The sequence below is a fragment of the Lygodium microphyllum genome, chromosome 18, assembly GCF_053477565.2.
Source record: "Lygodium microphyllum isolate KBCC chromosome 18, Lygodium_microphyllum_v1.1.10, whole genome shotgun sequence".
In the NCBI taxonomy this organism is placed as follows: domain Eukaryota; kingdom Viridiplantae; phylum Streptophyta; class Polypodiopsida; order Schizaeales; family Lygodiaceae; genus Lygodium; species Lygodium microphyllum.
The window spans coordinates 106869668-106897378 of record NC_141152.1 but is presented as its reverse complement, the minus strand read 5'-3'; the positions used below and the strand labels follow the sequence as shown (position 1 = coordinate 106897378).

The 27711-nt window shown below is 41.1% G+C and overlaps 1 protein-coding gene across 5 annotated transcripts in view; it reads right to left on the bottom strand.

Annotated features, from left to right (window-relative positions):
• Positions 1-27711, bottom strand: part of TGH (SWAP (Suppressor-of-White-APricot)/surp domain-containing protein) — a 190234-nt gene that overhangs the window by 97341 nt on the left and 65182 nt on the right. For all 5 annotated transcript variants that reach the window (XM_087699069.1, XM_087699070.1, XM_087699068.1 and 2 more), the window contains exons 7-9: positions 27275-27435; positions 1215-1290; positions 1016-1120 (exon numbers count right to left, since the gene is read on the bottom strand). In XM_087699069.1, the coding sequence (XP_087555195.1) occupies positions 1016-1120; positions 1215-1290; positions 27275-27435 (342 nt within the window). The remainder of the gene's footprint in view (positions 1-1015; positions 1121-1214; positions 1291-27274; positions 27436-27711) is intronic.

The window sequence follows — 27711 nt, the reverse complement described above, 5'->3', positions numbered from 1 at the left end:
AGAGTCAGATTGCCAATTGATTGAAGAGGTTTTACATTGCTAGTTCAATTTGGATTTTCAGGCTTTAGTGCATGTGAACAGGGACTGTTATCTTTGCTTTAAAAATAAATCTGAATAATGAATTGAGAAAACAGAAGGAAGATTGAACTTTGTGTGGCTAGTATAACAGCTTTGCAGGGGCTTGACAAGCCGACATGCATGCTGAAGTAAGCTGACTGAATGAGTGGCCCTTTGCTGAGTAGCTTCTTGACCGCCCTACCAGTGCTGATGCAACAGAAGGCACCACTCTGGTTCCTGCCACTGGCGATGTCCCTTCTTACCCCCTTCTCTTGCTGCCACTGCAGCCGCCTTGCTGCCCCCCTAGACATAGTGCCCCCCTGGTCACTCTTCTGTTGGCCCCGCTGCTCTCCCCTCAACCCTCATCACTGCTACCTTGCCACCGACCTCAATGCCACCTTTGCAGCTCCCTCCTATACATCACCGCCACCTGCTTGCAATCCCTGAGCATGACCATCACCCATACATAGAAAGTACTCTTTAAGCTCTTCTAGTGATACATAACAAGCCATGACATTTGTCATATTTAGGTGCCTGATGAGGGGCGTTATTTGATGATGTCCATCTGATACTACAGTAGCATCCCCTTCCTTTTTATCTGTACCTCACATAATCATAGATGTCACTTTCATTTTTTCCTCCCATCAACATTACATATGACTTGATAAAGGTATTATTGATGCACATGCATCGAATGTGTTGGGTCTCATAGGTGAATTTTGGCTTTTCAATGAGGTTGATCTCTCCCTCCCTGCCTGCCTCCCTCCTTTTGGTAAGGTTGTTAAGTGAAGGACAATCACAAGCACAAGATACCAGAAAATCAGATACTAAGCACAATAGATAACCTTTACAAAAGGTTATTGTAACACTATCTCAAGCACACGTGCATCGGCATGCACATGGATGACTGCACACACGTGCATCTACAGGAGTGTTGAGCTTCTAAAGCTTTCATTACCATGAGGCCTGAATAAGCTGGGCCTGGTGATACTATGCCGTCGGTCTTTCAAGTTCTTGGTCTGTTTGGTTCTTTCTTCACCACCTAAGGGTGTAGGTTTCCTGTCTACAAAAACAAAACAAGTTTTCCATATTAATATAAGCTTTTCCAAATTAAAGTTAAAGATACTGTGACTTTTAAATCTTCAATGACTCCCTACCTCGAAATTCAGGAGCATCTTTGTAAGGATCAAATCCTAAGCCATAGCGGTCATGTTTTGGATTGGTTACATGAACCTGCCAAACATTTTTGTTATATATGCTATTACAATATCAATAAACCATTCAGGTATTCACACTTGTCCAATGGTTAAAAGTAAAGAAATCAACCAAAGGAGTTATAATGTTAGTTAGAAAAGAAAATGGGGGCACAAGTAATTTGGACTTGGAGAATATATCTTTTTTCAACTTTTGAGCCTCAAATTTGAGCTCAGAGGATAAGAGCTACAGCATTCTGTCACCTGCATGTATACAACATTCTGAACTACAGGAGCACTTAGTGTGCTACCCCGAGACATTGTTTCTAGCCACAGAGATTATACTACAGTTATTTGATATACATGGTTATTTAATATGTAAAAGTATACATGATTTATTAGTAAAAAGCTGTTTCATCACTTTTCTTTGCACAAAAAAGGAAAATGACTCAAAGAACTCTTTCTCATGGTCCATGGAATGTCGTTGCCATCAACATTGCCTCCATCATCGATCCATACACATCATCATGTCCCACAATTTTCAACACCATAGCACATCTTACTATTACTTTGAATGAGACCTCGGCCCTTTTAATCATGTGCCCTTTCATATCTTCAAGTTTCCTTTTCTCTTTACATAACTTTGATACAAATCTTTTCTTTTACCAACAAAAAGGAAACACTATTAGTAACACCTCGGAAACAAACCATGAGGTAAATTCAAAGTACAAAGAACTTTGTAAAGGTTAGCTAAGTACAATACAAATACAATGGTTATGTGAACAACCAATCTAGTGAGCTATAATGCCAAACCATCAAACGAGTGGTATGGAAGAAGACACCTGAGTCCCATGTCCACAAGAAAGCCTCTCTTCTCTTCCTCCTCCTCTCAGAGCTGCCCTACATCCTCTCCCATCTCCTATAGACAGTGTGCATGTCCTCTATGTGAGAAATCAGATGAACTATGGAGAAGACCGAAACAAGACAATGACAATGAGTGAGTTGAAGCAAGAGAGTACTGTGTACTTGCTGAACTCAAAAGATAAAGTGAAGGTATAACCTAAGTTAGGTCAAGGCTTGACCTAACCAGCCCTCCACCCACTGACTAGAGTTAAGCTAACTCTAGTCCCTAGTGTCACTACTTTTAAATGTGAAGACACTAAATACACAGACACTAAAGTGACACTTACTAAAGTGTCCACACCACACGAATTACATGGGCACTGCCCAGCACTGCCCAGAATTGACTAATTCTAACACTCCCCTGCAGAGCCAATGTGATAAAGTACAAGGATGATGAATCACCAAAGAGTAATAAGTTTAAGGACTTTCGAAAAGCCTCAAACTTCTCGCGCAGTAATGCCTTGGCGACTATGTCTACAAAATTTTTCTACGTGCATATACATCAAGCTAATCTCTCTTGCATAGCATCTCTCTTTGACATAATGGTAATGCAACTCAATGTGTTTTGTGCGAGCATGAAACACAGGATTTCGTTCCACTGCAATAGCACTCTGACCATCAGAAAGAACAGGTGTAGGACCCTGCAATGGTAAATATAGATCAACCAACAATCTGCACAACCATGCACATTCCACTATTGCCATGAACGCTACCCTATACTCACCCTCACAAGATGAGATAGCCACTGTAGATTGTTTCTTGCTTAGCCATGAAATGCATGAGCGGCCTAAAAAGCAACATTGTCCACTAGTAGATTGCCTAGTGTCTGCATCACCAACCCAATCTCAATCACTGTAAACTTGTAAGAGCAAGTCTTCCCCCGAGTAATGTATGTGTCTCAGTACCTTGCAATTATATAAAGATCTGCTTGGCAACTTGCCAATGTATGGTTCGTGGGCTATGCATATACCTGCTCACTGGAGATACTCATACTAAAAGTCACGGCGTGTGTTGCAAAGATAAATAAGATAGCCAACAACCTAGCTGTAAATTGCAAACGTCGGACATCTCTTCACCATCACGTATAAAAAGCTTTAAGCTTAGCTCCATGGGAGTACACATAGATTTGCAATCTAGCATTTTAAACCTATGTAACAGCTTATCCACATATTGTGACTGTCACATGATGATACTATGCTGATTTTGGGTGAACTAAATCCCTAAATAATAGTGTACGCAGCCTATATCTAAGATAGCAAATGTTTGCCCTAAAATCTACAACTTTTCCCTCTGTAGATTCAATGAGCAATATGTCATCTACATAAAGAATGATAACCGGTAACTCCCACCCTTCATTCTTAATGTATAGAGTGGGAGCAGTTGGACTATTTCTAAACCTTTGCTAGCCAAATAAGGATCAATTTTAGAGTACCATACACGAGCAACCTATTAAAGACCATAAAGAGCTTTACATAGCTTGCATACCATGTGCTCCTTCCCCTTAACCACAAACCCTAGAGACTGTGACACACAAACATCCTCATGCAAATCCCCATTCAGAAATGTTGTCTTAATGTCCAAGTGTTGTACTTTCCAACCATAATTTGCAGCCATAGCAATGACACATCTCACCATACTCATAGGGGATGTAGGAGCAAAAGTTTCCTCATAATCTATCCCCTTCTTTTGTGCAATTTTGGGTTTTAGTCGAAAGGTCCTATCCACCAGGGATCAAAAAGAAAAGGAAGTAGAGAATAGGATATAGAAGAGAAGAAAAAGAATAGGCAGGAGGTACACAAGATAAAGACAAAGCACAATGATTCGAAGCACTATGTATTGATAGAACCTGAGAAGATAAACAATATCCTTGTATGGAACTCCAAATACACTTAAGCCTCGTGTATTCCTGACTATTATAGCGGTCATAAGCTGATTGTTTGATGGCTAGACTCCAAGACAAATAGTTCTTGGATTATCTATACAATGTCTACTACTATTCGAAAGCAATCTCCAAGCATTAGATCTCCTGGAGCTCCTTGTTATACCAAAAACGCGCACCAAACGATAGCTTCTTCTCTGCTACTCAGACGGCTAATCTCTTGGTTCCGTTGGCTCCAAAATGGACATAAAACCCCAAGACACCTGATCCGAATTCTCCCAAATCGTTTTTTCTTCTTCTCTCTTCACGTCCGGAGTGATGTTTGCTACATGAAAATTGCGATCACGCATGGCGCGAATTCAAGAGCCCTTCTTGTTACATGAGGTCTCCCAAACTGGTTGAAAAGTAACTTCTTTTTGCATGTCACCCTATTCTAGAAGTTTCCTACACCTTTTTAGGATATTTACAAGAAATAATAGCCAAAATGTCAAAAACAAGCTAAGATTGTCCAAAAATCCCGTATTTTTGAACCATCCATACTATGGACACTAATACTAATGACTAATATGACATTGACTCTCTAGATTCATAAGAAAGCCAGATGATGATGCACTCTAGTGTTTTGCACATTTGTGTCCGCATAGCGGCACGACATCCACCCCCTGATCTTGCATATCCTCCGGTATGTGCCAAAGTTCTAGTTGTCACTAGATTCAGAGTCCTCCCCATCCTCTGCAACCATATCCTTTGCTTCTTCATCTTCCATATCTTTCTAGCTAGCCCTTGTATCGTGGCTACTAGTTTCATCCAATTCTGGCAACTCATAAGTAGTAGATTTTCACCTCTTGAATACTTTGATTCTTTTCCCTACTATGGGAGTTCTTACGATTGTTCCATCTAGCTCATTTAATGCATAAATAGCATTATCAAACACCTATCTTACCATGTGGGGTCTGAACCATCGCTTAGAGACTTTATGCATGGCACTACACTGGTTTTCCAAACTACTGTTTAAAACCAGCACCCAATCTCCATCTTGTATGGTTCTTGACCTCAATCTATGTCTTTTGTCAAACCGTTTCTTATTATGTATCCTTGTTGCCCTTAGCTTTGCAACTCCTACCTCTATATCTTTTGACTTCCTTTCCAACTGTCTAATACCTAAGGCCAATGACTCGTCTCGATTCAACTAATCTTCCCAAGGTAGCACACTCCATGTGAATGTCATCTCTTCTCTCAACATGATAGGTTTTTGACCGTACATCAATTCAGCAAACATATATCCTATAAAAGCACTATGAGTTGTTATGTCAGCCCACAAAGCATAAGGGAGCAATCGTGGCTAGTCCTTTACCTTTTCTTCACATGCTTTTGCTAATGCCTTCACAATAGGCGGGTGACCTCTTTCACTTTTGCCATTTCCTTTAGGATTATAAGCTGAAGTTAAAGCAAGCTTTATCTCCAACCGTGCAAAGAAATCATGGGCTTCATCCACATCCAGTTCACCCCTATCTGCTGTAATTTTTCCCACACAACCATACCGACAAAAGATCTCTTCTAAAAGAAAAGTACACACTGCATTTGTTGTCCTGGTACATAGAGCTCTCCCTTCCACTTGATTAGTCAAGTCTTCACGGGCAAGTACAAGATACCTCATTTGCTAAAGACCTATAGGCATCGTAACTAAATCCACCACCCACTTAAAATGAAGAGACAAGGGATATATGGACTGCAATCCATCCCAATGTCTCACAGATGAATACATTTGACATATCGTACATATTTCCACAAAGTGAGTAACATCCTTATACATGCCCTACCACCAATATCTTTCTTTGATCTTTGCAAAAGTACCCCGAACACCTCTATGGCCAACCCATAAGCTTTCATGAAACACCTACATAGTGTTTACTTGTGAAGCTCTGTCACCCACAACTCACAATGACATACCCTGTTTCTTCTTAGGATGTTTCCACAAGTACCCATCTTTTTAAAAAAACCCATAGGATTTCCTCTTAATCTTCTTAAACTCCTCATCCGACCACTCTTCTCTCTTTATTAATGTGCTGAGATATTGACCAATTCTCAACCACTCTCCTACATATTTGTCTTTCAGAATCAATCCACAAAATACATAGCATCTAAAGTGTTTTCTCTTTGTTGTCCAAGCTTCTGTTAGTACTATAGCAACTCCCTGCATTGCTGAATTCACTCGTACAGCACTTGTACTTGACAAACCAGCTATTGTATTTACTGCATTTAATGCTATCCTTGCATTCATGAGAGCTATACCTGCAGTTACAACAGCTGCCAATTCAATTTCACCAATCAAAACAACATTTTCAGCAGCAAGAAAGTCATCTTCTTCCTCATCCATTATCACTTCTTCATTCTCATAGCCTGCCCGAGATAACATGTTTACCACCATTGGGTTATCTCTTCTTGCAATATGCAGAAATTCAGGGTTCAAAGATTTTATGTATGCAATCCACCGAAGCATAGCAATGTCCAAGGTAGTACAACTAGTAAGCATACCAAACACAGACAAACAATCAGTCTCAATGACTACGCGAGCACCCATACAATATTTATCACATTTAAGGACTGTCACAATCCCCCATGATTCTCTTTTTACCTGTGGATACCTTCTCTGCCATTCGGTTAATACTTAAGCACCCAACCGGATTGCATATCTTTGCCCTTTCTCATCATCTTGCCCAATTGCCCATCCAATCCCAATTGGGCTCATATCAACAGTAATAATGATAGGCTTCCCATGTGAATAATCAGTCTTTCTCAATGTAGAGGTAGATTTCAAGAGCCGCTTCAATTTCTTCATTGCTTTCTGATGTTTGCTTTTCCCATGAAACCTTTGACCTTTCCTCGAGAGCTGATATAGAGCATTAGCTACATGTGTAAAGTGACGAATCCATATCAAATAGAACACACATGCACCTAAGAATCTACGCACCTCAAATATATCCGTGCTTACATCTTGCATTCTATCAATCCCATCTATTTTCATTGGTGATGGTCTTCGCTCATAGGGCCCACACATATGCCCAACAATCAAAACCTCTTCAACTCCAAAGACTCACTTTTGTCCAAAAAGAGTTAAATGTACCTCTTCTAGATGCGTCAAAATTCTTTCACAATTAATAATATGGTTTGCAACAAATTGTGTGCACCCATGAGCATCCATCTCTTCATTCTTTTCATCCACTACACACCCTTTGATCGGAACATCATCCAAAAAGGGTATTGTCAATTGTGGTATAAAATCCTTGAGTACCCTGTTCATAGCATTTGTCATGTATGCCACCAAGTTCATTGCACCCTACGGAGAAGTAAACATCCGTACTAACCCCAATGGAGCGCTCTCAACTACAAGTTGAAATTGATCATACCTCGAGTAAAGATCACTCAAAGAATAGATCACTCTACCTGCAAAAGCCTCTGCAAATTCATCAACCATAGGACCTACACCCACATTTCTTATGGTCACTTTATTGGCTAGCTGCATGTCTTGAATAAATCTCAAAGCCCCATTCTTTTTGGGCACAATAAGCCAACGATTTGAGTACGGAGCTGAAGAGAGCTCCAAGATCTTCATGTGTATCTTTTCATTTAGCAAATCCATTCGCTTTGGCAAGTAAGCTTTAGGCACTGGAATAGGCCTCAAGTTCCATGGTACATGTGGCACAGTAAATATTACCATAGGAGAGAACATTTGGATCCACACAATCTATTTCAGCTGACTGAAATGCAAATGCTTTCCCATACTTAGCCAACATCTGCATAAAACAGTCTCTTTCAACAAGCAAAAGAAACCCTTCTGCACCAACTTTCAGTTCTTGTAATGTTTCAACTATAAACTAATTACCTATATCTTTAGGATCCTGTAAACCTAGTTTCCTTGATACTTTCTCATATAGGCTCTCACTGTCTGATGAAAGCAGCAAAGCAACTATTTTCACTTTTTGTCAATCATCTTATATTTTGTCTCCACAACTGCTTCAGCCCATTGTCATCCTTCCTGCTGAGCAAACAATGCTATAACATCATACATGTCCAAAGAACATACTAACAACACTCTATTTTCAGTCTCATTTTCTGTATGTATGGTTGCTGAAATTTCAGCCAGTGTCAGTAAGACTCAACCCATAAAAGAGACCTGAAATGCCTTTATTTTCAGCTAATAATCCCAATGCTCTTAGTTCCTTAGTAGCCCATTTCATAGTTATGCGTTCAACCTTGCACATAGCTTCCATAGGCTTAAACCAACATGAACTATTTGTTGTAAACTGAGAATAACCATCAATAAATACATGCTTGATTCCATTAGGAGGCAAGTTTATCCTCCAAACAGCACTACTATAGCCTTTCATTACAGCAGTACTTAATGAAAATCCAATTCGTTGAATTCCCTTACATTTGGAGGCAAAGGAGACTCTCAAAGCTTATCCTAATTTCTAGGATGATTAACACAAACGGTAAGAAATTGGACTGCTTTTCTCCCATCCTTGTTTCTCACTCTTGCATAAGCAAAACCATCATCAAGCACCTTTGTTTCCTTACATACTAAGGCTGTCCCAAAATCACCTCATATGAGGAACTATCTTGCACAAAGAAGTATTGCTCTTCTTGTACATCACCAATCGTCACTTTTACATTAAGACACCCAGCATAGAGCTCTCTCGAAAAATTATTTGCAGCCCTCATACGCCAACCATGATTAGTGTCCACAGGCCATGCTCCATTCTCATACAATCCACGCTCATCAATGACATTAATCTTGGACCCGCAAGCAAAGCAACACAAGAAATTTCAAACTCCCCTATTTTCGCTACCGTTTCAATGGTAGCCCTTGCCCAATGATTTCTTGTGTAATGACTCCAAGGAATAAATCCTGAAGTCTCTTCCCCATATTGTTGCATTTGCCTTACTCCACCATGCATATTGCTATAAGACAATGCATTTTCAACCACTTTCTTCTCTTTTCCACATACTGCACTGATTAGCAACATCCTCCATTGATAAACCAACACTTACATCATGCTCATATTCAGCCCAAATGCCCAACAAACAAGTTTCTCTTCAAATTACAGCAATGCACTAGTGGTATCACCAAGAAATTGACAATTCGTCTTAATTATGTCAATGATTTCGTCATGAAATTCCCACTTGGCGATGCCAAGCACCTCTCCCAAGGTGAATTCCACCCGACTATTTAAAATTCGTTCTTCAAGAATCTTCTTGACATCCGTGGTAGTTGTCTCAATATCAAACTACCACAACTTATATCCCGACTACTTGCCCTTCTTTTCGCCCTCTTATTTGCTATTATGTTTCTGCTTCTGCCCAACCTCTTTCATAATATGGTCAGGAGGTGGCTGATTTGCAGCTTTAGGCTAATCCACACTTCTTCTTGTCACTCTCTTAGATGCCTCCACATTATCTTCATCTCTTCCATTTCTCTTTCACAAGTACATCCATGTTTTGCACTTTTGATAAATATACATACACTAAATATGCATGTACCAATAATTCCGAGCCAGTTATATCACAAATGTCTTACCCTGTATGAGACATTTCACTATCAGTAACTTTCCTCTTTTCAACTACATGCAAAGTATATGTCTATATTGCAGCCTTCGAACCAACCATCACTTGGCTAGGCATTCTATCCAATTGTAGACCAAAAGTAGCAACATGTACAGCTACGTAAGCATTTTGGACAGCCAAGTCTTCCAATAACTTTTGCATACCTCCCTTTCCAAAGAGACAATCCCATTTCTTGTACATGGATCTTGCCATCTTTCTAAAAGATGAGTTATCGTGCCAAGACCTCCTAATAAGCAACACAATCCTTCCTTTCATGCTACGAACTATCACACCACATACATCTCTTCCTTGGTTTAGGGGCAACTATCCGTTCCCTTTCCTCTTGTCCTTTCTCATCCAATTTTGCGACCTTCAACTCAAGATCCCTCATGCCTTTAATCAATTTATCTAATGCATCTTCCCTAATAGTGGAAACAGCACGTGCAACTATAGGGTTAGCCACAAAGTAGGTGGCTTACTAGATACATCAATTGTTTTACCCATAATAGTGGACAAGCTAGATACATGCAATCTTTCTCTTTTTCTATGCTTTTTCACCTGTGCAGTTTTAGCATCCTTAACATGCCTCCACTTTGTTTTAAGCCCTATCTTTGTAGCTTGATCCTCTAACAAATCATGAAGCTTCTCTTCAAGCTCAGGATCTACCACTTATAGAACAAACTCAATTTTCTAACTTGCAGGAGCGTGTTGTTTTGCAAGATCTAATTGCTCAAACCGACTTTCAAATTCTCTTAATAACTCTATAGCCACAAGACCCTTATTAGGTTTTAGAACTCACTCCTGGATAATCAAACTAGTGACTTCAATGTAAAATTCTTCCCAAAGTATCTTCTTGAAAGCTACTAAGTTAGCATCCTACATGTACAATTCAGTAACTCAGCTTCAATTCATGTGCAGTGACCGATACAAAGAGCTGGCTCCATGCAAGTCAAGCGATCCCAAAGAACTCCATCTTTTGAGCATAGGTATGTAAATATACAGATGCAATCCTACCATCAAACAATTTCATCTCATGCTCTACTGCCTGCAGAGCATTTATCACAACAGTTTCTGTTTGAACAGTAGCTTGCATTACCTATTGTTGTTCTACCTACATAAGCATGTTCATATTCTGACTAACTGCTGCAAAACATCACTAAAATTGTGCTTGAAGGTTTTCCCATCCTGCCTTTCCTTCCGGTGACCTTTCACATCGAGTAGAACAAAGTAGTAAGGTCGTATCCATCAGGGATCAGAGATGGAACAAAGTAGAACAAGAGATAGAAGAGAAGAAAAAGAAATAGGCAGGAGGTACACAAGATAAAGACAAAGCTCAATGATTCGAAGCATTGTGTATTGATAGAACTTGAGAAGATAAACAATATCCTTGTTTGGAACTCCAAATATACTTCAACCCTATGTATTGCTGATTATTACAGCAGTCATAAGCTGATTGTTTGATGGCTACACTCCAAGACAAATGGCTCCTGGATTATCTATACAATGTCTACTACTACTCGGAAGCAATCTCCAAGCATTAGATCCCCTGGAGCTCCTTCTTATACCAAAACCGCACACCAAACACTAGCTTCTTCTCTGCCACTCAGACGGCTAATCTCCTAGTTCCATTGGCTCCAAAAGGGGAATAAAACCCCAAGACACCTAATTAAAATTCTTTCAAATCGTTTTTTCTTCTTGTCTCTTCACGTCCAAAGTACTGTTTGCTGCATGAAAACTGCGATCACACATCGCCCGAATTCAAGAGCCCTTCTTGTTGCATGAGATCTCCCAAACTGGTTGAAAAGCAACTTGCTTTTTGCATGTCAACCTATTCTAAAAGTTTTCTACACCTTTTTAGGTTATTTATAAAAAATAATAGCTAAAATATCAAAAATAGACTAAAATTATCCAAAAATATCGTATTTTTGAACCATCCATACTATGGACAATAACACCAATGACTAATATGACATTGACTCTCTAGATTCATAAGAAAGCCAGACAATGATACACTCCAAGGTTTTCCACACTGTATCCACATAGCGGCACAACAACGTGCTCGACTAAGGAGCCCTTAAGGGCACTATTTAGTGATCCATAGAGACTTTTCCTAAGTCAAACCACCGGTACTCCTTAGAAGAATACGAGGTTTGTCACCTAGACTCTTTAGAGTCCACCCTATAACAAAAGGTTTCGACCATAACCTATAAGGATCGACCTGAATCCAGATTCCTAATTCAATGCTAATGTCACCTATCAACTTAACTAGCATCGATTCTTGAGCCACTACATTCGCAACTCAACTCAAACCAAAGAAAACCAATGCTGCACTTTGTTTATAGTGAGTGAGAAACAAGGGGGAGTAATACATATCAATCCCTCTACCAATAGGGTATAATCTCAACTCTCTTCCCCTAAAACAACATTGATCGCAATCTACACTCGATAATGACACATTCAAACACTTTCTAAATCCAGCATCTTGAAGAAAAAATCTCCACTCACCAAGACCACCCATCCGTAGGACGGATCCATCGGAATCTCGCCTTTCTACTTTTCTCAGGTTTGTCCAAGGTTTATTTTAGTTATCTAATTATCTGTGCACATTTAGGTTTGACATGCAAAGACAATTTTCTTAACTAGCCATTAAATATTGATTCCTTCACATAAATCATGGTCACATACACAAAGACAATGTCAAACAATCCTTTGAAAGCAGTTGTAAAAACAATGTATTCATTCACACCTTCTCCAAGGTGCAATGCCAACCTAACATTTTGTCCCGTAATCCAAGACTCGTGTCCAATCTCAGGCACAAGATCCACTAATCCGCCCTTATCTAGCATCAAGACCTTTCAAGAAGTCCACCCTGGCTGAAGCAGTGGGTGGTTCCTAGGAGCATAAGGGGTTTGCTAACCAGAGCCATATTAGTCTCCCTTTACAATGACCTCCTAATATCATTAGTTTAAGCTACTAATCTGTCATTCAAGTCAAGATAACATACCTCTAAGCTCTTTATTCATCATAAACTTCCTTTTTATACTGCATAATCCTTTCGTCATTGTATTAAGAACATCTATCTCCCCTCATCGGTCACTAAGATTCTTCACAACATGATGAATTTAAGCATTACTTAGCAATATGAATTGCTACTTTACAAGGCATTATATAGAACTCTTTATTTCTATAGAATAGCGAAGTGGTCTACATTTAAAGCTATGATTTATGAGTTAAGAGGTTCTTAGAAGCGGACCATATGACAACATAATCTCAACTCTGCTTTTTAACCAACCAAAGCAATGAAAAAGAATATAGGGAAACACATGTGATCCTTGCAAGACGTGGATTTGACGTACTCTCAAACCCGCAGGAAAAGCACAGTCAAAGGGGGACCGAGGAATCACCCTGCAGCCTGGTATTTACCCACTGGTATTTACCCGACTTAGTGGTGTTGCTGCTTGCAAGATTCGGTAGTTGGACAAATTGAACTCCAACCTTACGTCTATGTTTTGCCTTCCAATTTTTCATTGTGGGGTGACGAGAATTGACGGGAGAACTCGCAAGTGATGGGGCTTACTATAGGGAACTTGTCTAAAATATCTCTATTCTTCTCCCTATTCTCTACTTCTACCTCTCTCTTCTATCCTTCCTTCTCTCTTTCCTCTCCTCCTTTTGTCTTCCCTCTTCTCCCCCTCTTCTTTCTCTCTCTAACCGTCTTTTATTCTTCTCTTCTCTCCTCATACTCCTCTCTTCTTCCTGCCTTCTCTTCTTCCACTTCTCCTCTCTCTTCTTCTTCTCTTCCTTCTTCTACTCCTTCACCCTCTTTTTCAGACCTTCTCCTCATCTATTCTCTTTCTCCCTTCTTCTTCTCTCCTCCTCTTCCTCCCTTCTTCTTCTCCTCCTCTCCTCTTTCTCTTCTTTTTCTTCGCCTCTTCTCTTCTCCTCCTCTTTCTCTCCTTCTAGCACTCTCTCTCTCTCTCCATCTCTCAAGGATGCAACGTGTCAGCCTTCAAAAAAACCAATGCCCCCTATCCCATAATACTAAGTCTATTATATAGCCTTTTGGCCACCAGAGGGGCTGTCCTTGTTACTCCCAATGCTTTCTCTCTCACTTGACAACAGAAACTATCCTTTCCTTGACCGTATGGTGGCATGGCAGCCTTTGAGGCTATCAAAGATGACGAGCAGTGAGATTACAATTGCAAAACCAAGGTAGCACAGATCGTGATGATTTCGGGCTGGGAGGCGAGGTTTATTGCGAAAAGATGGTGGCAAGTCGACAACAGCACACAATTCAAGTAAGTCTTTCTTAACTTTTAAAAATAAAAATTTAAATGTGTTTAACCCTTAGAGATTCCCTCCCCAAACCATTGTTCATATGCAAGCTGGGGACATTAGATTCTATGCATAGCCTTTTGCTACCAACCGTGCTTTGCACCTGTCAATAGTACCATTAGCCTTGCATTTGAGTTTAAAAACCCATTTTGTGCCAATGGCCTTCTTGCCAGGTGGTAAATCCACAAGATCCCATGTAGAGTCAATGGCAATACAATCTAGCTCATCCTACATGGCGTGCATCCAATGTACATATTGTTGAGCTTCATCCAAGGAAGTAGGCTCATTATCATCCAATAGTGAGCTCATAAAGACATGCTTATCACAATCATCTACTTTCGTAAAATCAGCCAAATGTGCCCCCCCACATCATGTGTTGCATGCCTAGCAGCCCTTCTAGTGCGCTAAGGTAAAGGAGCATCCACTTTACTCTCCTAGAGAGTACATAACAGCCATCTTATACTATTTTGGCTGCATTTACAGCAGTCCTCTCACGCTATACTACATCTTCCATTGCATGTGGCAAACCATCATTAATAGCGTGCTATTCAGGAGCATATGGTGCAGCAACAGCTTGCTGAAGTAAGCCTGTCCTGCCATTTACAGCAGGCACGGACACCAAAGAAAGTGGTAAAAGACCCCCAAAGATATCAGCAATGTCATGAGTGGCTGCATTTGAAACTAATCATATGAAAATGCAACATTTTCAACAAATACGACATCCCTACTAACATACAAGTGATAGCCCTTTCTCTCCGAACTGTAGCCAATAAATAAACATTTTACAACCTTGTCATCAAGCTTCCCATGAAGCTCTTTCAAAACAAGTGCATAGACTATGCTACCAAACACCCAAAAGTGGTCAACTTTGGATTTCTTGCCATGCCAAGCTTCGAACGGTGTGATTGTCTTCAATGCCATTGTGGAGCATACAAGTAATAGCTCTTGCTCTCCAAACAGTAGCCAATAAATATGCATTTTATAGCCTTGTCATCAAGCTTCCCATGAAACTCTTTCGAAACATGTACATAGGCTATGCAACCAAACACTTGAAAGTAGTCAACTTTGGGTTTCTTGCCATGCCAAGCTTCGAATGGTGTGATCATCTTCAATGCCTTAGTGGGTGCATGATTCAATACACAATTTGCACACCAAAGGCCTTCTAGCTAAAATTAATGAGACAAACCTTTGCTTTTCAGCATACAACAAGTCATCTCCACAAGAGTCTGATTCTTCCTTTCGGCAACACCATTTTGATAAGGGGTCATTCTAACAATGGCTTGATGCATAATGCCATGATCAAGCAAATATGTCTCAAACGCATGAGACATGTATCCCCCCCCCCCCTCCATCTATGCGAAGTGTCCCCACTTTCAAGCCAGTTTCAGCCTCAAGCTTTGCAACAAAATGCATTGGGTTTTGCCGTCAGCCCATACACCCATGTAAACCGAGAATAGTCATCGATATATGTAACAAAGTAAAGATGGCCCCCAAGTCCACGTGTCCTCATGGGACCACAAACATCAAAGTGAATAAGCTACATTTTCTAGACAACACACACTGCACCATTCTTTTTCAAAGCAAACCTATGCATCTTGCCCAAAATATATCCCTCGCATACATGAGGAGTTGGAGTCTCCATTGGAGGCAATGCATCTACTATATGACCCCTCTAAAGGGTCATCAAACTCCCAAAACTCATGTGTCCATAGCGGGCATGCCATAGCTCCGCATTCTGCATAGTGGGCGAAAGAGTAGTAACTGCCAAAGCATCAAAGATTGTTTGTCGTAGGTATTTAACAAAAATAGACCCTTACATAGGGTGCTGAACAGCTTGAGTGCATAATCCATCTCTCTGTCTTTGATAATGCATTTGTCATCCTCAAAGATGACCTAAAAGCCATGCTTATTAAAAGCAGAGATGGCCAACAAGTTCTTTGCAATGCCAAGCACAAACAAGGCATCTAGAAGCATGAAACCAGAACCATCTGCAGTAATAATAGTGATTGTACCAACGCTACATGCATCATACTTGTTGTTGTTCGCACATGTGACACGCTTCCCAACAAGGGCTGAATGCAAAGAGGTAAACAAACACTTCTTAGAGTGATGTGCTTTAATACCTCACTATCAAAATACCATGTTTCCTGCACTTCAACAGCATCAAATGTTGAATCATCCATTGAAGAATCATAACTGCATGTGAAAAAGGCATAGTCCTTCTCCACAAAGTTGACTAAAGAATCAACATCAATAGATTTACGGGTGATGTCTCCTAGACAACCAAACCGGAGTCCTTCTCTTTGGCCAATCTATTTCTGCATTTATCCATATAGTGACTAGGCTTCTTGCAATAATGGCATTTTCCCTTCTTTTCAGACCTTTTTGTGTCTTGAACAACCTTATTTAATGGCTGTGCAATATCACCCTTTTGCTAATTTTTGGCATTTTGCCTAACTTTTCCTTTGCCTTTGAACTTGGAAAGGCAACATTTTTCTAAGGCTATTCCTCTTGCAACAAGAGGCCTTCCAACTCAAAAATGTAAGGGATTGCTGCTCCACCCCTCCACCCCACCCCCCCCCACCCCCGGCTTGCACCAAAGACAACATCAAGGAGGTGTGCAAACCAAGATATGACTCTGGAAGAGAGTTCGATGTGTTGTTTACCAATTTAGCATCCTCAATGACCTCATCAACATTGAGCAATTACTCACACAAATCCTATATGTGAGTAAGGCGATTTGTCATGCTATTACCATCATCCATACTCACATTGTCCAACTCTCTACAGAGATAGGATATCCTCGCCTCATTGCGTGCTCCAAACATATGCTCATGTACATCCCATGCTGATTTTGAGGTTCTACAAGACTGAATGTGAGGAATAATTGCCCTTTTCACTAACAAGGCAATCAAAGAATGTGCTTGTGCATCCTTCAAGTCCCATTTCCTCTAATCCTCAATAGGAGGAGAAGGAGGGGCGACAACACCACCACCACCACCACCTTCTCCTCGAGCATTACACTGAGGTATCTAAGGTGCAAGACGTCCTAGTAGCTGCAAATCACCTACACCTGTGACACAGTCCCACAAGTCCTTCGCGACAAGGTTGCGGATAATCAAACTCCACAACAGGTAGTTCATACATTAAATTTGTCCTCCTGAGTAGGGACACCAAGGATGCTACTTTGATCATTATGCCCTTGACCTACCATGCTGTCAGTAATAGACAAAAATCTACAGCCAAATACTTCACTGCTAAAGTATAGTGTATTTTTCAGAGTACCAAAAGTCCCAAAGGAATTAAGATACAACTACCAAACCGTCATAAAAATGCCAAAGTGTGCCCAATGTTACCCAAATCAGCACTTAGCCTGACAATAACAGCAATGCACTGTTGTACCACACTTGCCTCGAAATGTATGCCCACAATACATAATGCCGATTCTCACCAAAATTTACTGAATTTTCCCAAAATTTCCTGCTCAATCTAACTGTAACAGCAATTAGATGCTGTTGTACTATCTGTTTGCTGCCTTGGAGTGCGTGTTGGGCAAAAGCCCCACATTTCTTCCTAAGATTTATACCTTACAACTCGAATTTCTGCAGAAATGTTACATCAAGATGCATGCCAACACTGAATAGCAGCTGGAATCCACCTCGTGATGCGTGCCAAACCCTCAAGAACAAAGTGCCCCAAACTTCTTGCACAAACTTCAAGGAAATTGTGCAATGTCAGTGCATTGGATATCGAAACATGCGTAGGATGCCGATTCGGCGAAAAGCCCTAATTTTTTGACACGTTGGGACATGGACATGCGCACTGTAACCGGCTTGTTCACTGGAAAGGGCGGTAGTGTACAACCAAAATATGTAAATGCTTTCACCCAATTCATAGTCACCCACTGTACCTGAACTTAGAGACAGAATCAAGAAGACATACAGGAAGCTAGAATACTCCGGTTGTGACATAGACACCCTGTTGGCCCCTAAGTCAAGCGCCCCTTGCGGTATTTCCTTTTTTTTTTTTTTAAGAAAGTACAATGGGCTGTCTTTCACCTATTCTGGATGAAATTTGGCAACATAACAGTACAATTACTAACCCAAAACAAGTTGACCAAGAGGGGAAACTCTGCCCAAGCCTGAAACTTCTGGTTGGAGTGCAGAATTGACCATTTCAGCCCACTGTAATTACTGGTTCAGACCTGTTTTGACACTTGTTTTCAGCTCATATTGTTCCCTGCACTGTTCTCCATCATCTGTGCCAAGTGCCCCTTGATTCTGATATCAATTAGGCTCTGAAATAACCTCTGAACAGTCCAAAAACAGTACTGTTTTAGTGCTGTTTCAGACACTTGCTTGGTAAGGTTACCACCCTCACCTGTTCCTGCTTGGGGGCAGCAAACAACTGCTCCTATTCCTGGAGAAAGGAGGCTCTTGCCTCATGCAAAGACAGCATATTCCCACACAACTGTACATGAATCAGAAGAAAAGCCCTTGATTCTGAAGCATAACCATACTGTCAGGGAGAGGGAGAGAGAGTAGGGAGCAAGCTCAGCCCTCTGTGCATCATAGACAAGATAGGCAAGCTCTCCAATCTTCTCCATCAGCAACTGTTCCTCCTCTTCAAATCAGCCCCCCAAAAGCCCAAAAACTGCACGCCAGCCCCTCTTTAAAGAGGAAAGTGCACAAATTTGTGCCAAATGGCAGCACTGGAAGGTGTTTCCCGTTCTAGCCTTCCGGTCTAAAATTCTCCATCCTCGCCGCAAATTTTGACCTCGGCACAACCAAAGGATTAATCCTCGTGCAAAAACGAAGATAATGACACGTACAGATTCTGAGGTCCAAAAATAGTAACTCCCTAAATTTTAGGAGTTGCTTCCATTGCATCCCACTAGTCTTCTGACCATCTTTGCAAACTATGGCTACATCCAAATTTGTAATATAGCTCAACTGAAAGTGAATTTCCACTAATGACCCCACATGGACTAATCTCTTGGAGATTTGTCCATCTTCAACAACTGCTCCTGTTCCTCGAGAAAGGAGGCTCTTGCCTCATGCAAAGACAGCATATTCCCACACAACTATACATGAATCAGTAGAAAAGCCCTTAATTCTGAAGCATAACCATATTGTCAGGGAGAGAGAGAGAGAGTAGGGAGCAAGCTCAGCCCTCTGTGCATCATAGACAAGATAGGCAAGCTCTCCAATCTTCTCCATCAGCAACTGTTCCTCGTCTTCAAATCAGCCCCCCAAAAGCCCAAAAACTGCACGCCAGCCCCTCTTTAAAGAGGAAAGTGCACAAATTTGTGCCAAATGGCAGCACTGGAAGGTGTTTCCCGTTCTAGCCTTCTGGTCTAAAATTCTCCATCCTCGGTGCAAAATTTGACCTCGGCGCAGACTAGACGATTAATCCTCGTGCAAAAACGAAGATAATGACGCGAACAGATTTTGAGGTCCAAAAATAGTAGCTCCCTAAATTTTAGGAGTTACTTCCATTGCATCCCACTAGTCTTCTGACCATCTTTGCAGACTATGGCTACATCCAAATTTGTAATGTAACTCAACTGAAAGTGAATTTCCACTGATGACCTCACATGGACTAATCTCTTGGAGATTTGTCCATCTTCACTTTGAACTAGTCTCTTCCAGGCTAGTTCTTCAACACACTTGTCCATATACACTTTCACAAGTCTCTTCCAGGCTTGTCAATCTACAGTGCCATCAGTCTCTTCCAGACTTGTACTGGACCTTAACTGTCCAGTCTTGACTCACTAGACATTCCTGTCCGTTTCACATACTGGCCATGCAACTCAGGCGTTTAGATTTCAAGAGGGATCCTTCCAAAAAGAAAAAACCAATTAAAGTAGTAATAAAGAAATCAGCAAAAATGTAATAGTTGTCACAGTCTTGTGACACGCACAATGTTTAAGACCTTAGGGCTGAGTCGGTGACGGCACTACAGATATAGGCGTTGCGATGTAGCAAAGCAAGAGGAGACCGTGATGCTGAGGAAGGGGCCAAGCGTGAGCAAGCATATCTAGGTGACAGTAGAGGTGGCAGCGGACAGAGAGGCACGGGAGGCAAGACAGCACGCAAGGCGGTGTAGACTAAGGAACTTTGGTGGGCAGGCTCCAAAGGCAAGCTGGAGCACTGGCGAGTGGAGCGCTATGTGCAGCAACAGGAGCACAGGACGAGGCAAGGGCGACGCTGTCTTAGCGCAGCAAGTAGCTCCTCCAGACAAGATAGGTGACACAAGGTGGCAAACCAAGCACGTTCTAGTGGGCACTCACAGGTACAAGTGAGCTGAGCTGGCGCAGCACGCAACACCTTTTGCACCATTGGCATTGTTGGCATGACCTGTAGGTTGACGTGGCTCACCTAGTTGTGCAAGCAAGAGCGGTCTGTGGTTCGGCCTATTGTGTTTGCCAATGTCGAGCTATAGAGGCTAAGTGGGCAAAGCTAATGGTTGTGTACACCACAGCTCAATCTTCAATGGTTGTTTTCTTCCTCACCCAGAGCAAAGCAAGAACTAGTGACAACAAGACCTCGAGCGGAGCGGCACTGATACCAAATGTGAGAAATCATATCAACTATGGAGGAGAGAAATACGAGACAGTAACAATGAGTGAGCTGAAGCAAGAGACTAGTGTGTACTTGCTTAATCGAAAAGATACGATGAAGCTACAACCTAACTTAGGTCAAAGATTGACCTAACCAATCCTCCACCAACTGACTACAGTTAAGCTAACTAGCTCTAGTCTCTAGTGTCACTACTTTTAAATGTGAAGACACTAGGTACACACACACTAAAGTGTCCACACCACACGCATTACGTGGGCACTGCCTAAAATTGACTAATTCTAACACTCTATCTATATGCTCAATATAGTCTCCACAGTGGATACATCCTAAAGGTCAATAACATGGCTGCATCTTGTGGTCCACATGTACCAAGCTATGATTTTGGCAATCAGCTCCCATCTATGATAGTGTCCCTAGGTCCACTATGCATGTGAGTAATTTGGGATAGGAATCCTACTCAAATACTAACCAATGATGAAAAAAGGACTTTCCTAAACATCCTCCGACCACACGTTGGGCCACTACGTATGACCTAGGTTACAACCCCCATGATCTCCACTTGCCATGGAATATCATCTTGAGACCTCTCCTCCATACCTCTTAAGCTCTGGGACAATCTCATAGGTAGTGCTTGTGTCTCCTCTAGCTGGCTGCATCTCGTGCATGCCACTTGATCCTTGCTATATCTACACGGAGTGCCAACCACTAAACTTTTGTGAGCTACAAGCCATAGAAAGAGAAATCTTCCTAGGCTTGAAACTATCATGGAGCCTCCTTCAAAATCCATATAAGAACTCATCTGAGATTCCCTCTCTATGCCAATGAGAGGTGGCTCCTAGCTATGCTCTGATCCTCTTCATCTGTATCCTCCTCCCCAACCTAGTAGTGTAGCTAAAGAAGGCCACTTCCCATGATCTATCAAGAAATTGATCCCTCCACACTCACTCTTCTAGATCCCACTATAATCTTTGTAGAGGCCCCCTCTAAGGAGCCCAATCTCTCCATCCATCTACAAAACAAGCGACTGGGACCTCGGTCTAGGTCAATGTGCCACTCCCTCTTGAAGTGTGCCATTACTCTAATCCTTTATCTAGAGCATCCACTAAAGTTGTCTCACCAAGGTCCTCATGCTAAAGGCAGCCATCCTCCCCAATCATGAAAGTGAGTTCTATCTCTGCTAGGTTGCAATGACAACTAGAAGAATATCCTTTCTAGAGAAGAGACCAATCCAAGTTTGAGAAGAGATGTTGTAGTCTCTCCCTCTAAACCTTGGATTGCAAACCAATCTCCCACTGACGCACCAAGCTGTAGAAAGAATCTCCCCCATGGGAGGTTTTCTCCAGACTGATTGCAAACCAATCTCCCACTGATGCACTGAGCTGTAGTCTGGAGAAAGAGAAATCTGAAGGAGAGTAGAGAGGGTGCCAGCTCTCAGGAGGCCTAGGGAGAAAAGAGGGAGTTCTAGGGATAACAGAAAGTGTGGGGAAAAGACCGAAGACAAAGATGACTTGTAACAAGAGGTCCAGAGGTAGAAAGTCTTGAGAGGAGAGTAGAGAGAAGAGTCTGTCGGCCCCAAAAAATCTCTAGGTCAAGGAAGTCCTTGCAGGTTGGGTCCAAACTCTTCCTTATAGACTAATCAAGGTCCACAAAGTCTCAGGACAAAAAGTTTGAAAGAAAGTCCAAGGTCATCTAGACTCCACCTTTGCTCAAGGCAGAAAAGTCTACAAACAAAAAGCCTCCAGAGAAATCTAGGAAGTCTCTAGACAACAAAAGTCTCAATAAAAAATTTCCAAGTCACCAAAGTGACAACAGTTAAAAAGTAAACTAGTAAAAAGCCTTGTTCATAACAAAAAGACTTTTCTATGCTATATACAAAAGTGAGTAGAACTAGAATACTTCTTATATGCAAGTGTAAAATACAACTCAAAACTTGGTTTTATGCTATACAAAGAGCTCATATGTGGTGTTCCCATGCGGTGTACAACATCCCAAGCCACCTTCACTCTAGCTAGGCTCCCATCTCCTCCCAACCAAATAAACTTCCTAATAAGACACTTCACCTAGCCAATGCATGATTTGAAGAATGCCCCAAGAAGTGACGTACCATACGGTTGCAAGAAAACTCAGTTAGCTACCACTACTCTCCCTACTAGTGAGAGCCTTCTTAAGCTCCACTAAAGAAGCTTTTGTTTGATGCTCAAGAGGAGAGGTGCCAATTGTTGCTTTGAGGTAATATCAATCCCCACATGGCATCCAAGATTCTAAATCAAAGCAATAATGCAAACCTAACATTGGGCCTCGCTGTGATGCAAAAGAGGGGGCCCCAATTATCTTGAATTACGCATGCCCTCCTTGAGTAGAAAGGTGGTCATCCTCACTATCAGACTCCAACTGATGTAGATCTCCTTCTAGAGAATGATTTAAAGATACATGAGTGTAGCCTAGGTATTCGACACAAATTGTCTAAACTCTTCACCCATCATCCACCCTACATCTGCAAAAGAGGAAGAAAATTATGCATCGTCCTGCTCGTTGAGAGTCAAGAACATATTACCTCCTCAAGGTCTCTAGTGAAAGGGAAACCCAAGAAGACACCATAGCTTCCCAAGAGGAGGGTGCATTAGCCATTGTAAATTAGTCACCTATCACTCATATATCTCGCACAATAGGAGACTCTTTAGAAAAGCATCGGGTCTGATACCATGTGAACATATGCTAGGGTTTGCACAGAGAAAACACAAGATGCAAAAACATGACTGACTCACAGTAACACAAACTAAATGCAAAAACGCAAAACAAAGAAGAAAAAACTCTGAAATTTTTGAATGAATGTTGTAAATGAATGAATATTTGTAAAGAATGGTCAAAGATAGAGCTGTCCAACAGCGAATGGCTTTCCTGGCAGCGGGCTGAGGAAGGTGTTTAAGTGTAACATCCATCAAAGATGGATCTGGTGTTGTAACCACCAGTCGGAGCTGAGAACAATGGGCACACAGTTAAACAGCAGCCTACAGGAGTGTGTCAGACTAGACTGTGACCTCCAGGAGTTGTACAACAGCACACAACTTATCAAGGTATAAACACAGCTGTCCACATGGCTGGAAATCAGGGCGGCAGGGCTGCCAGCTTTCAGCTTTCAGATGCTGGCGGTAGCCGAGGAAGCTGTCCAATGCATAGAACTGTGACCAGCAGACAGGCATCTGGCTGTAGACAGCAAAAACACAGGCTGATCAGGTCGAGGAGCTGTGTACTTTGCTAACATCAGTAGGCTGGAGCAAAATGCAGCATGTAGGGCCTAGGCACCTCAGTTGAGCAGGCAACAATTGGAGATGAAGGTGCCCAGGGCTGAAGACAGTTAGCAGCAGTTGGCTCTGGCAGCTGCTGAGTGGTAAAGTCTGGCTAGGGCAGGCTGAACTAAATGAGCCAGGATGCTAGGTGACTAAGCACATAATCTATTTATAGATCAAGAACCAGCCAAACTGTGGGAGTTTGCCTATGGGACAAAGAAACTCTTTTTAGCATTAGTGAAGTGCACCTTTTTGGCTCAACAAAATCAAAGGAGGTAACTCCCCTAACCTACTAGTCTGGATATCCAATCCTCAACACAATGCCCTCAAAAAATTCCCAATCTAGGCAATCATATGCCTTCTCAGAGTTCAGCAAGAGAACAATGAGGTGTTGGTCCCTAGTATGAGCAAGTGCCATGGACTTCCAAAGAGTGAAGATGTTATCCAAGATGCTACATCTCAACTAAAACCTGTATAGGTGCATGATAATATATAGTATCAATGGGGCCAATCTGAGACTAATCACATTTGCAAGGATCTTGTAAAGAATTCAAAGCAAAGTGATCCACTGCGTGATCTCCAATTTGTCCCTGTTACCCTTGAGAACAAGATGAATCAATTCCTCAAATAGTCCTTCTCACATATCCCCTAATACCATTGGGACTGATATGTCATGTTTCTCATAGCACCAGAATCAATAATAAAAAGAGATCCATCACAAACATGAAGTATCCTTTACGAAGAGATAGAATAACTCACACAATTTGTTTCTTCAGTAGTGCTGTCGTGGTAGCAGCATATGCTCTATTACGATCTGAATCAAAACACTTCTTGAAACATAGATGGTTTGGATAATCACTCTTTTTGCAGTAGTCACAAGGAGAATAATCTCTGGATAAACGCAATTGTTTATTTGTAATACCATGTTCTTCATCATATTTTTTTCCCCAACAATCATGTGTAGAGCATGGAAATGAACACCTTCAAGCAAGTAAAGCTTGGTCGATTGTTTCTAATTGTGTATCCTTTTGTGAGATCACAACCATTTTTTGATGTGCATGTCATCGTTTATTTCGTTGTGAATATTCAATCAAAGATATACAAGCTTGATCAAAATTGATCCCATCTTTGTTAGATAATATGGTAATAATATTATCATAAGTAGGATCCTTTACAGTATCAAGAACATCTCCTAGAAAGATGTGATGAGGCGTGCACTGATAAGATCCCAATAGCACAAAAAAGACTGTCAAAAAATTATAGTTACACATACATAAAAGAACGGAGACAGATTTAGGGTTGACAATGCATCCTCAAAGGACTCCATTTTTTCTCAACCAAAATCCCTTGGGGATGAGTTCAATTACAATCAACCCGAGTGAGGAGAAGTGATTTTCTCACTCTCACAGGATCATGCAATGGATCTAGACATGCATATATGCATCATATGTGTACTTATTATGCAATAAACAGCCCATTTTGTTACAAATCAAAAGTAGGAAGATAGTTAAAATCAGTATTTCTTCATGGTTGATCAATAGTACATTGACATGGCTTCCTTGTTGATCCCAAAGTGGAAGGTCTTCAAAAAGAGGTGCTATAATGAATTTACTGGTCTACTGTCCTGTAAAACAACACTTAGAGAAGAGAAAAGTTAAGAGATTTCATGACCATGGAGTCAAGAATGATGGTGGAGATGGCTTCGGGGCCACCTTCAGCCAATGTACATGAGTTTACAGCAAAGGAATCTATTGTAAAATAAGAGGAAATGAGCTCTTTTTACAGAAGAACGATAGACTTAGTGCAAAGAGAGAGAGTAGAGTAGCACATGACAAAGTGTGCAATCATGAGTCATGAAGTGGGACACAATGTGGTGGCACATTGGAAGCTTGAATGACAACTGTCCTAAAGCTTATCTCTTCTTATAGCTTTCATGTTGGAGCTGAGAACCATTCAGAGTCAATTTAGAGAGAGCTGTCAGAATACAAGCTTGTCTTTTTTAGAACGTCATTCCTATCTTTTAGGATTGGCATTTTCACGTGATCTAAGACTCCTAAAATTTGAAACCCTTCTACCCTTTTTTCCCAAAGAAACAAAGATCTATTAATGAAAACTTCAAGAAAACCCCCCAAGGTAAAACACAAAGTATAAAGAACTCTGTATAGAGTAGCTAAGTACATCACAAATACAATGGTTCCCTGAACAACCAATCTGGTGGGATAAAATACTAGACCATCTGATAAGCAGTGTGAAAAAATTTCCGAAGTCCCATGTCTATAAGAGGGCATCTCTCCTCCTGATCCTCTTAAAGCTGCCCTCTTATCCTCTCCCACAAACAGTGTGGATAATCCCTGTCTTGATACTCGAAAGAGTCTCTACTGTGGATACATCCTAAACTATACCATGGTTGCACCTGGTTGTCCAAATGTACCTAGCATCAGCAATGACCACCCATCTATGGCAATGGTCCCTAGAGTCATTGTGTCTACAAGTAATCTAGACTAGGAATCTCCTCCGGTGTTGTCAAATGATGAGAAAGAAAGGCTCCCCTGAACATCGTCATGTCCACATACTAGCCTCAGTCTATGATCCAAAATATAACCCCCCAACTCGTGACCATGGTCTCCATTGTGCCATGAAAGATCGAACTGAGGGCTCTCCTCCATAGCTCCTAGCCTTAGCTGCAATCCCACATATCCAATCTCCCTCTTCAAACTCCAATTGTCTTCTTCTCTCATCAATATATGGCCTCATAAAATCTTGTGTTTTGCGAATGTTATCTTTACATTGTCTCATAAGTGCTTCCATTTTCTCTATCTCCTTAGCTTGAGAATTCAAATCATTATGGAATAGGACTGAGGGTGTGCAATATCCTTCTTCTCGTGACTATGTAGATCCACAATAACCTATGTTCACTCATCAGCAGCCAGCTCTAATGTGCTTTTTTGGATATCTATAGATTACAAAGGATACAAATTCGATAAGTAATTGTATATGCAAATCGATTAAAGAGGATTGTCCTTTTTCTCTTATGTTGTGACACATACACACAATTGGAGGGCATCGCAAAAGTCCAAAGGATCAACACAAGTATAGGGAAATCTTGTGAAAGGTTCAAAGCAGATACAACCTTTGGCGTAGTCATGAACCACAAGAATAAGAAAAAGTTAACATCGAAATTTCTGCATATTGTGGAGTGATGTCGGCCATTTCATAGGTCCACTAAAGTCATAGGAACAAAATTGGACTCTGAAGACATAAATATAGTTGTCTCTGAAAAATTTGACACACTGCAAGCTTCAATGTTTGAATATAATAGCATGTCACCATTATACACACACTTTTTTTTACAGGAAGAAGTTCTATTAAGAAATCTCCTTGATCCCTAGGCAAAGTACAAAACTAATCATGTGCAAGCTATATTCATCTTACCTGAGTACTTGGGGGTAGGGAGCCCATAGTTCCAGCATTTTCCACTTCAATATCATTGGATACTCCACTCAACTCATGATCATCTCTATTCTCCGTTGAAACTCCCCTTTGATCATTTCCCGCTAAAGCCAGCATAGCTTTTCGGCCTTGTTTTTGAACCTCTGCAGTGAGGACACATATATAATAACTAAGAACGGACTGAATATTGAATCGAAATCTGAAACAATTATCAAATTGAACATGGTTGAAGAAAACGAGGTATGGAAAACAAAAAATGAAACAGAACTGTTTCCCTTTCCAAAAAACAGCAAGTCAGGACAGCAAAAGATATCAAAGAGAGAACTAATGAGAAAATTCAGCAGCAAAAGAAGGTATTCTCTAATTCAAAAGATGAGTCACAAGGTTGGGGAGTATATTATGAAGATGGGCGGTTGGCA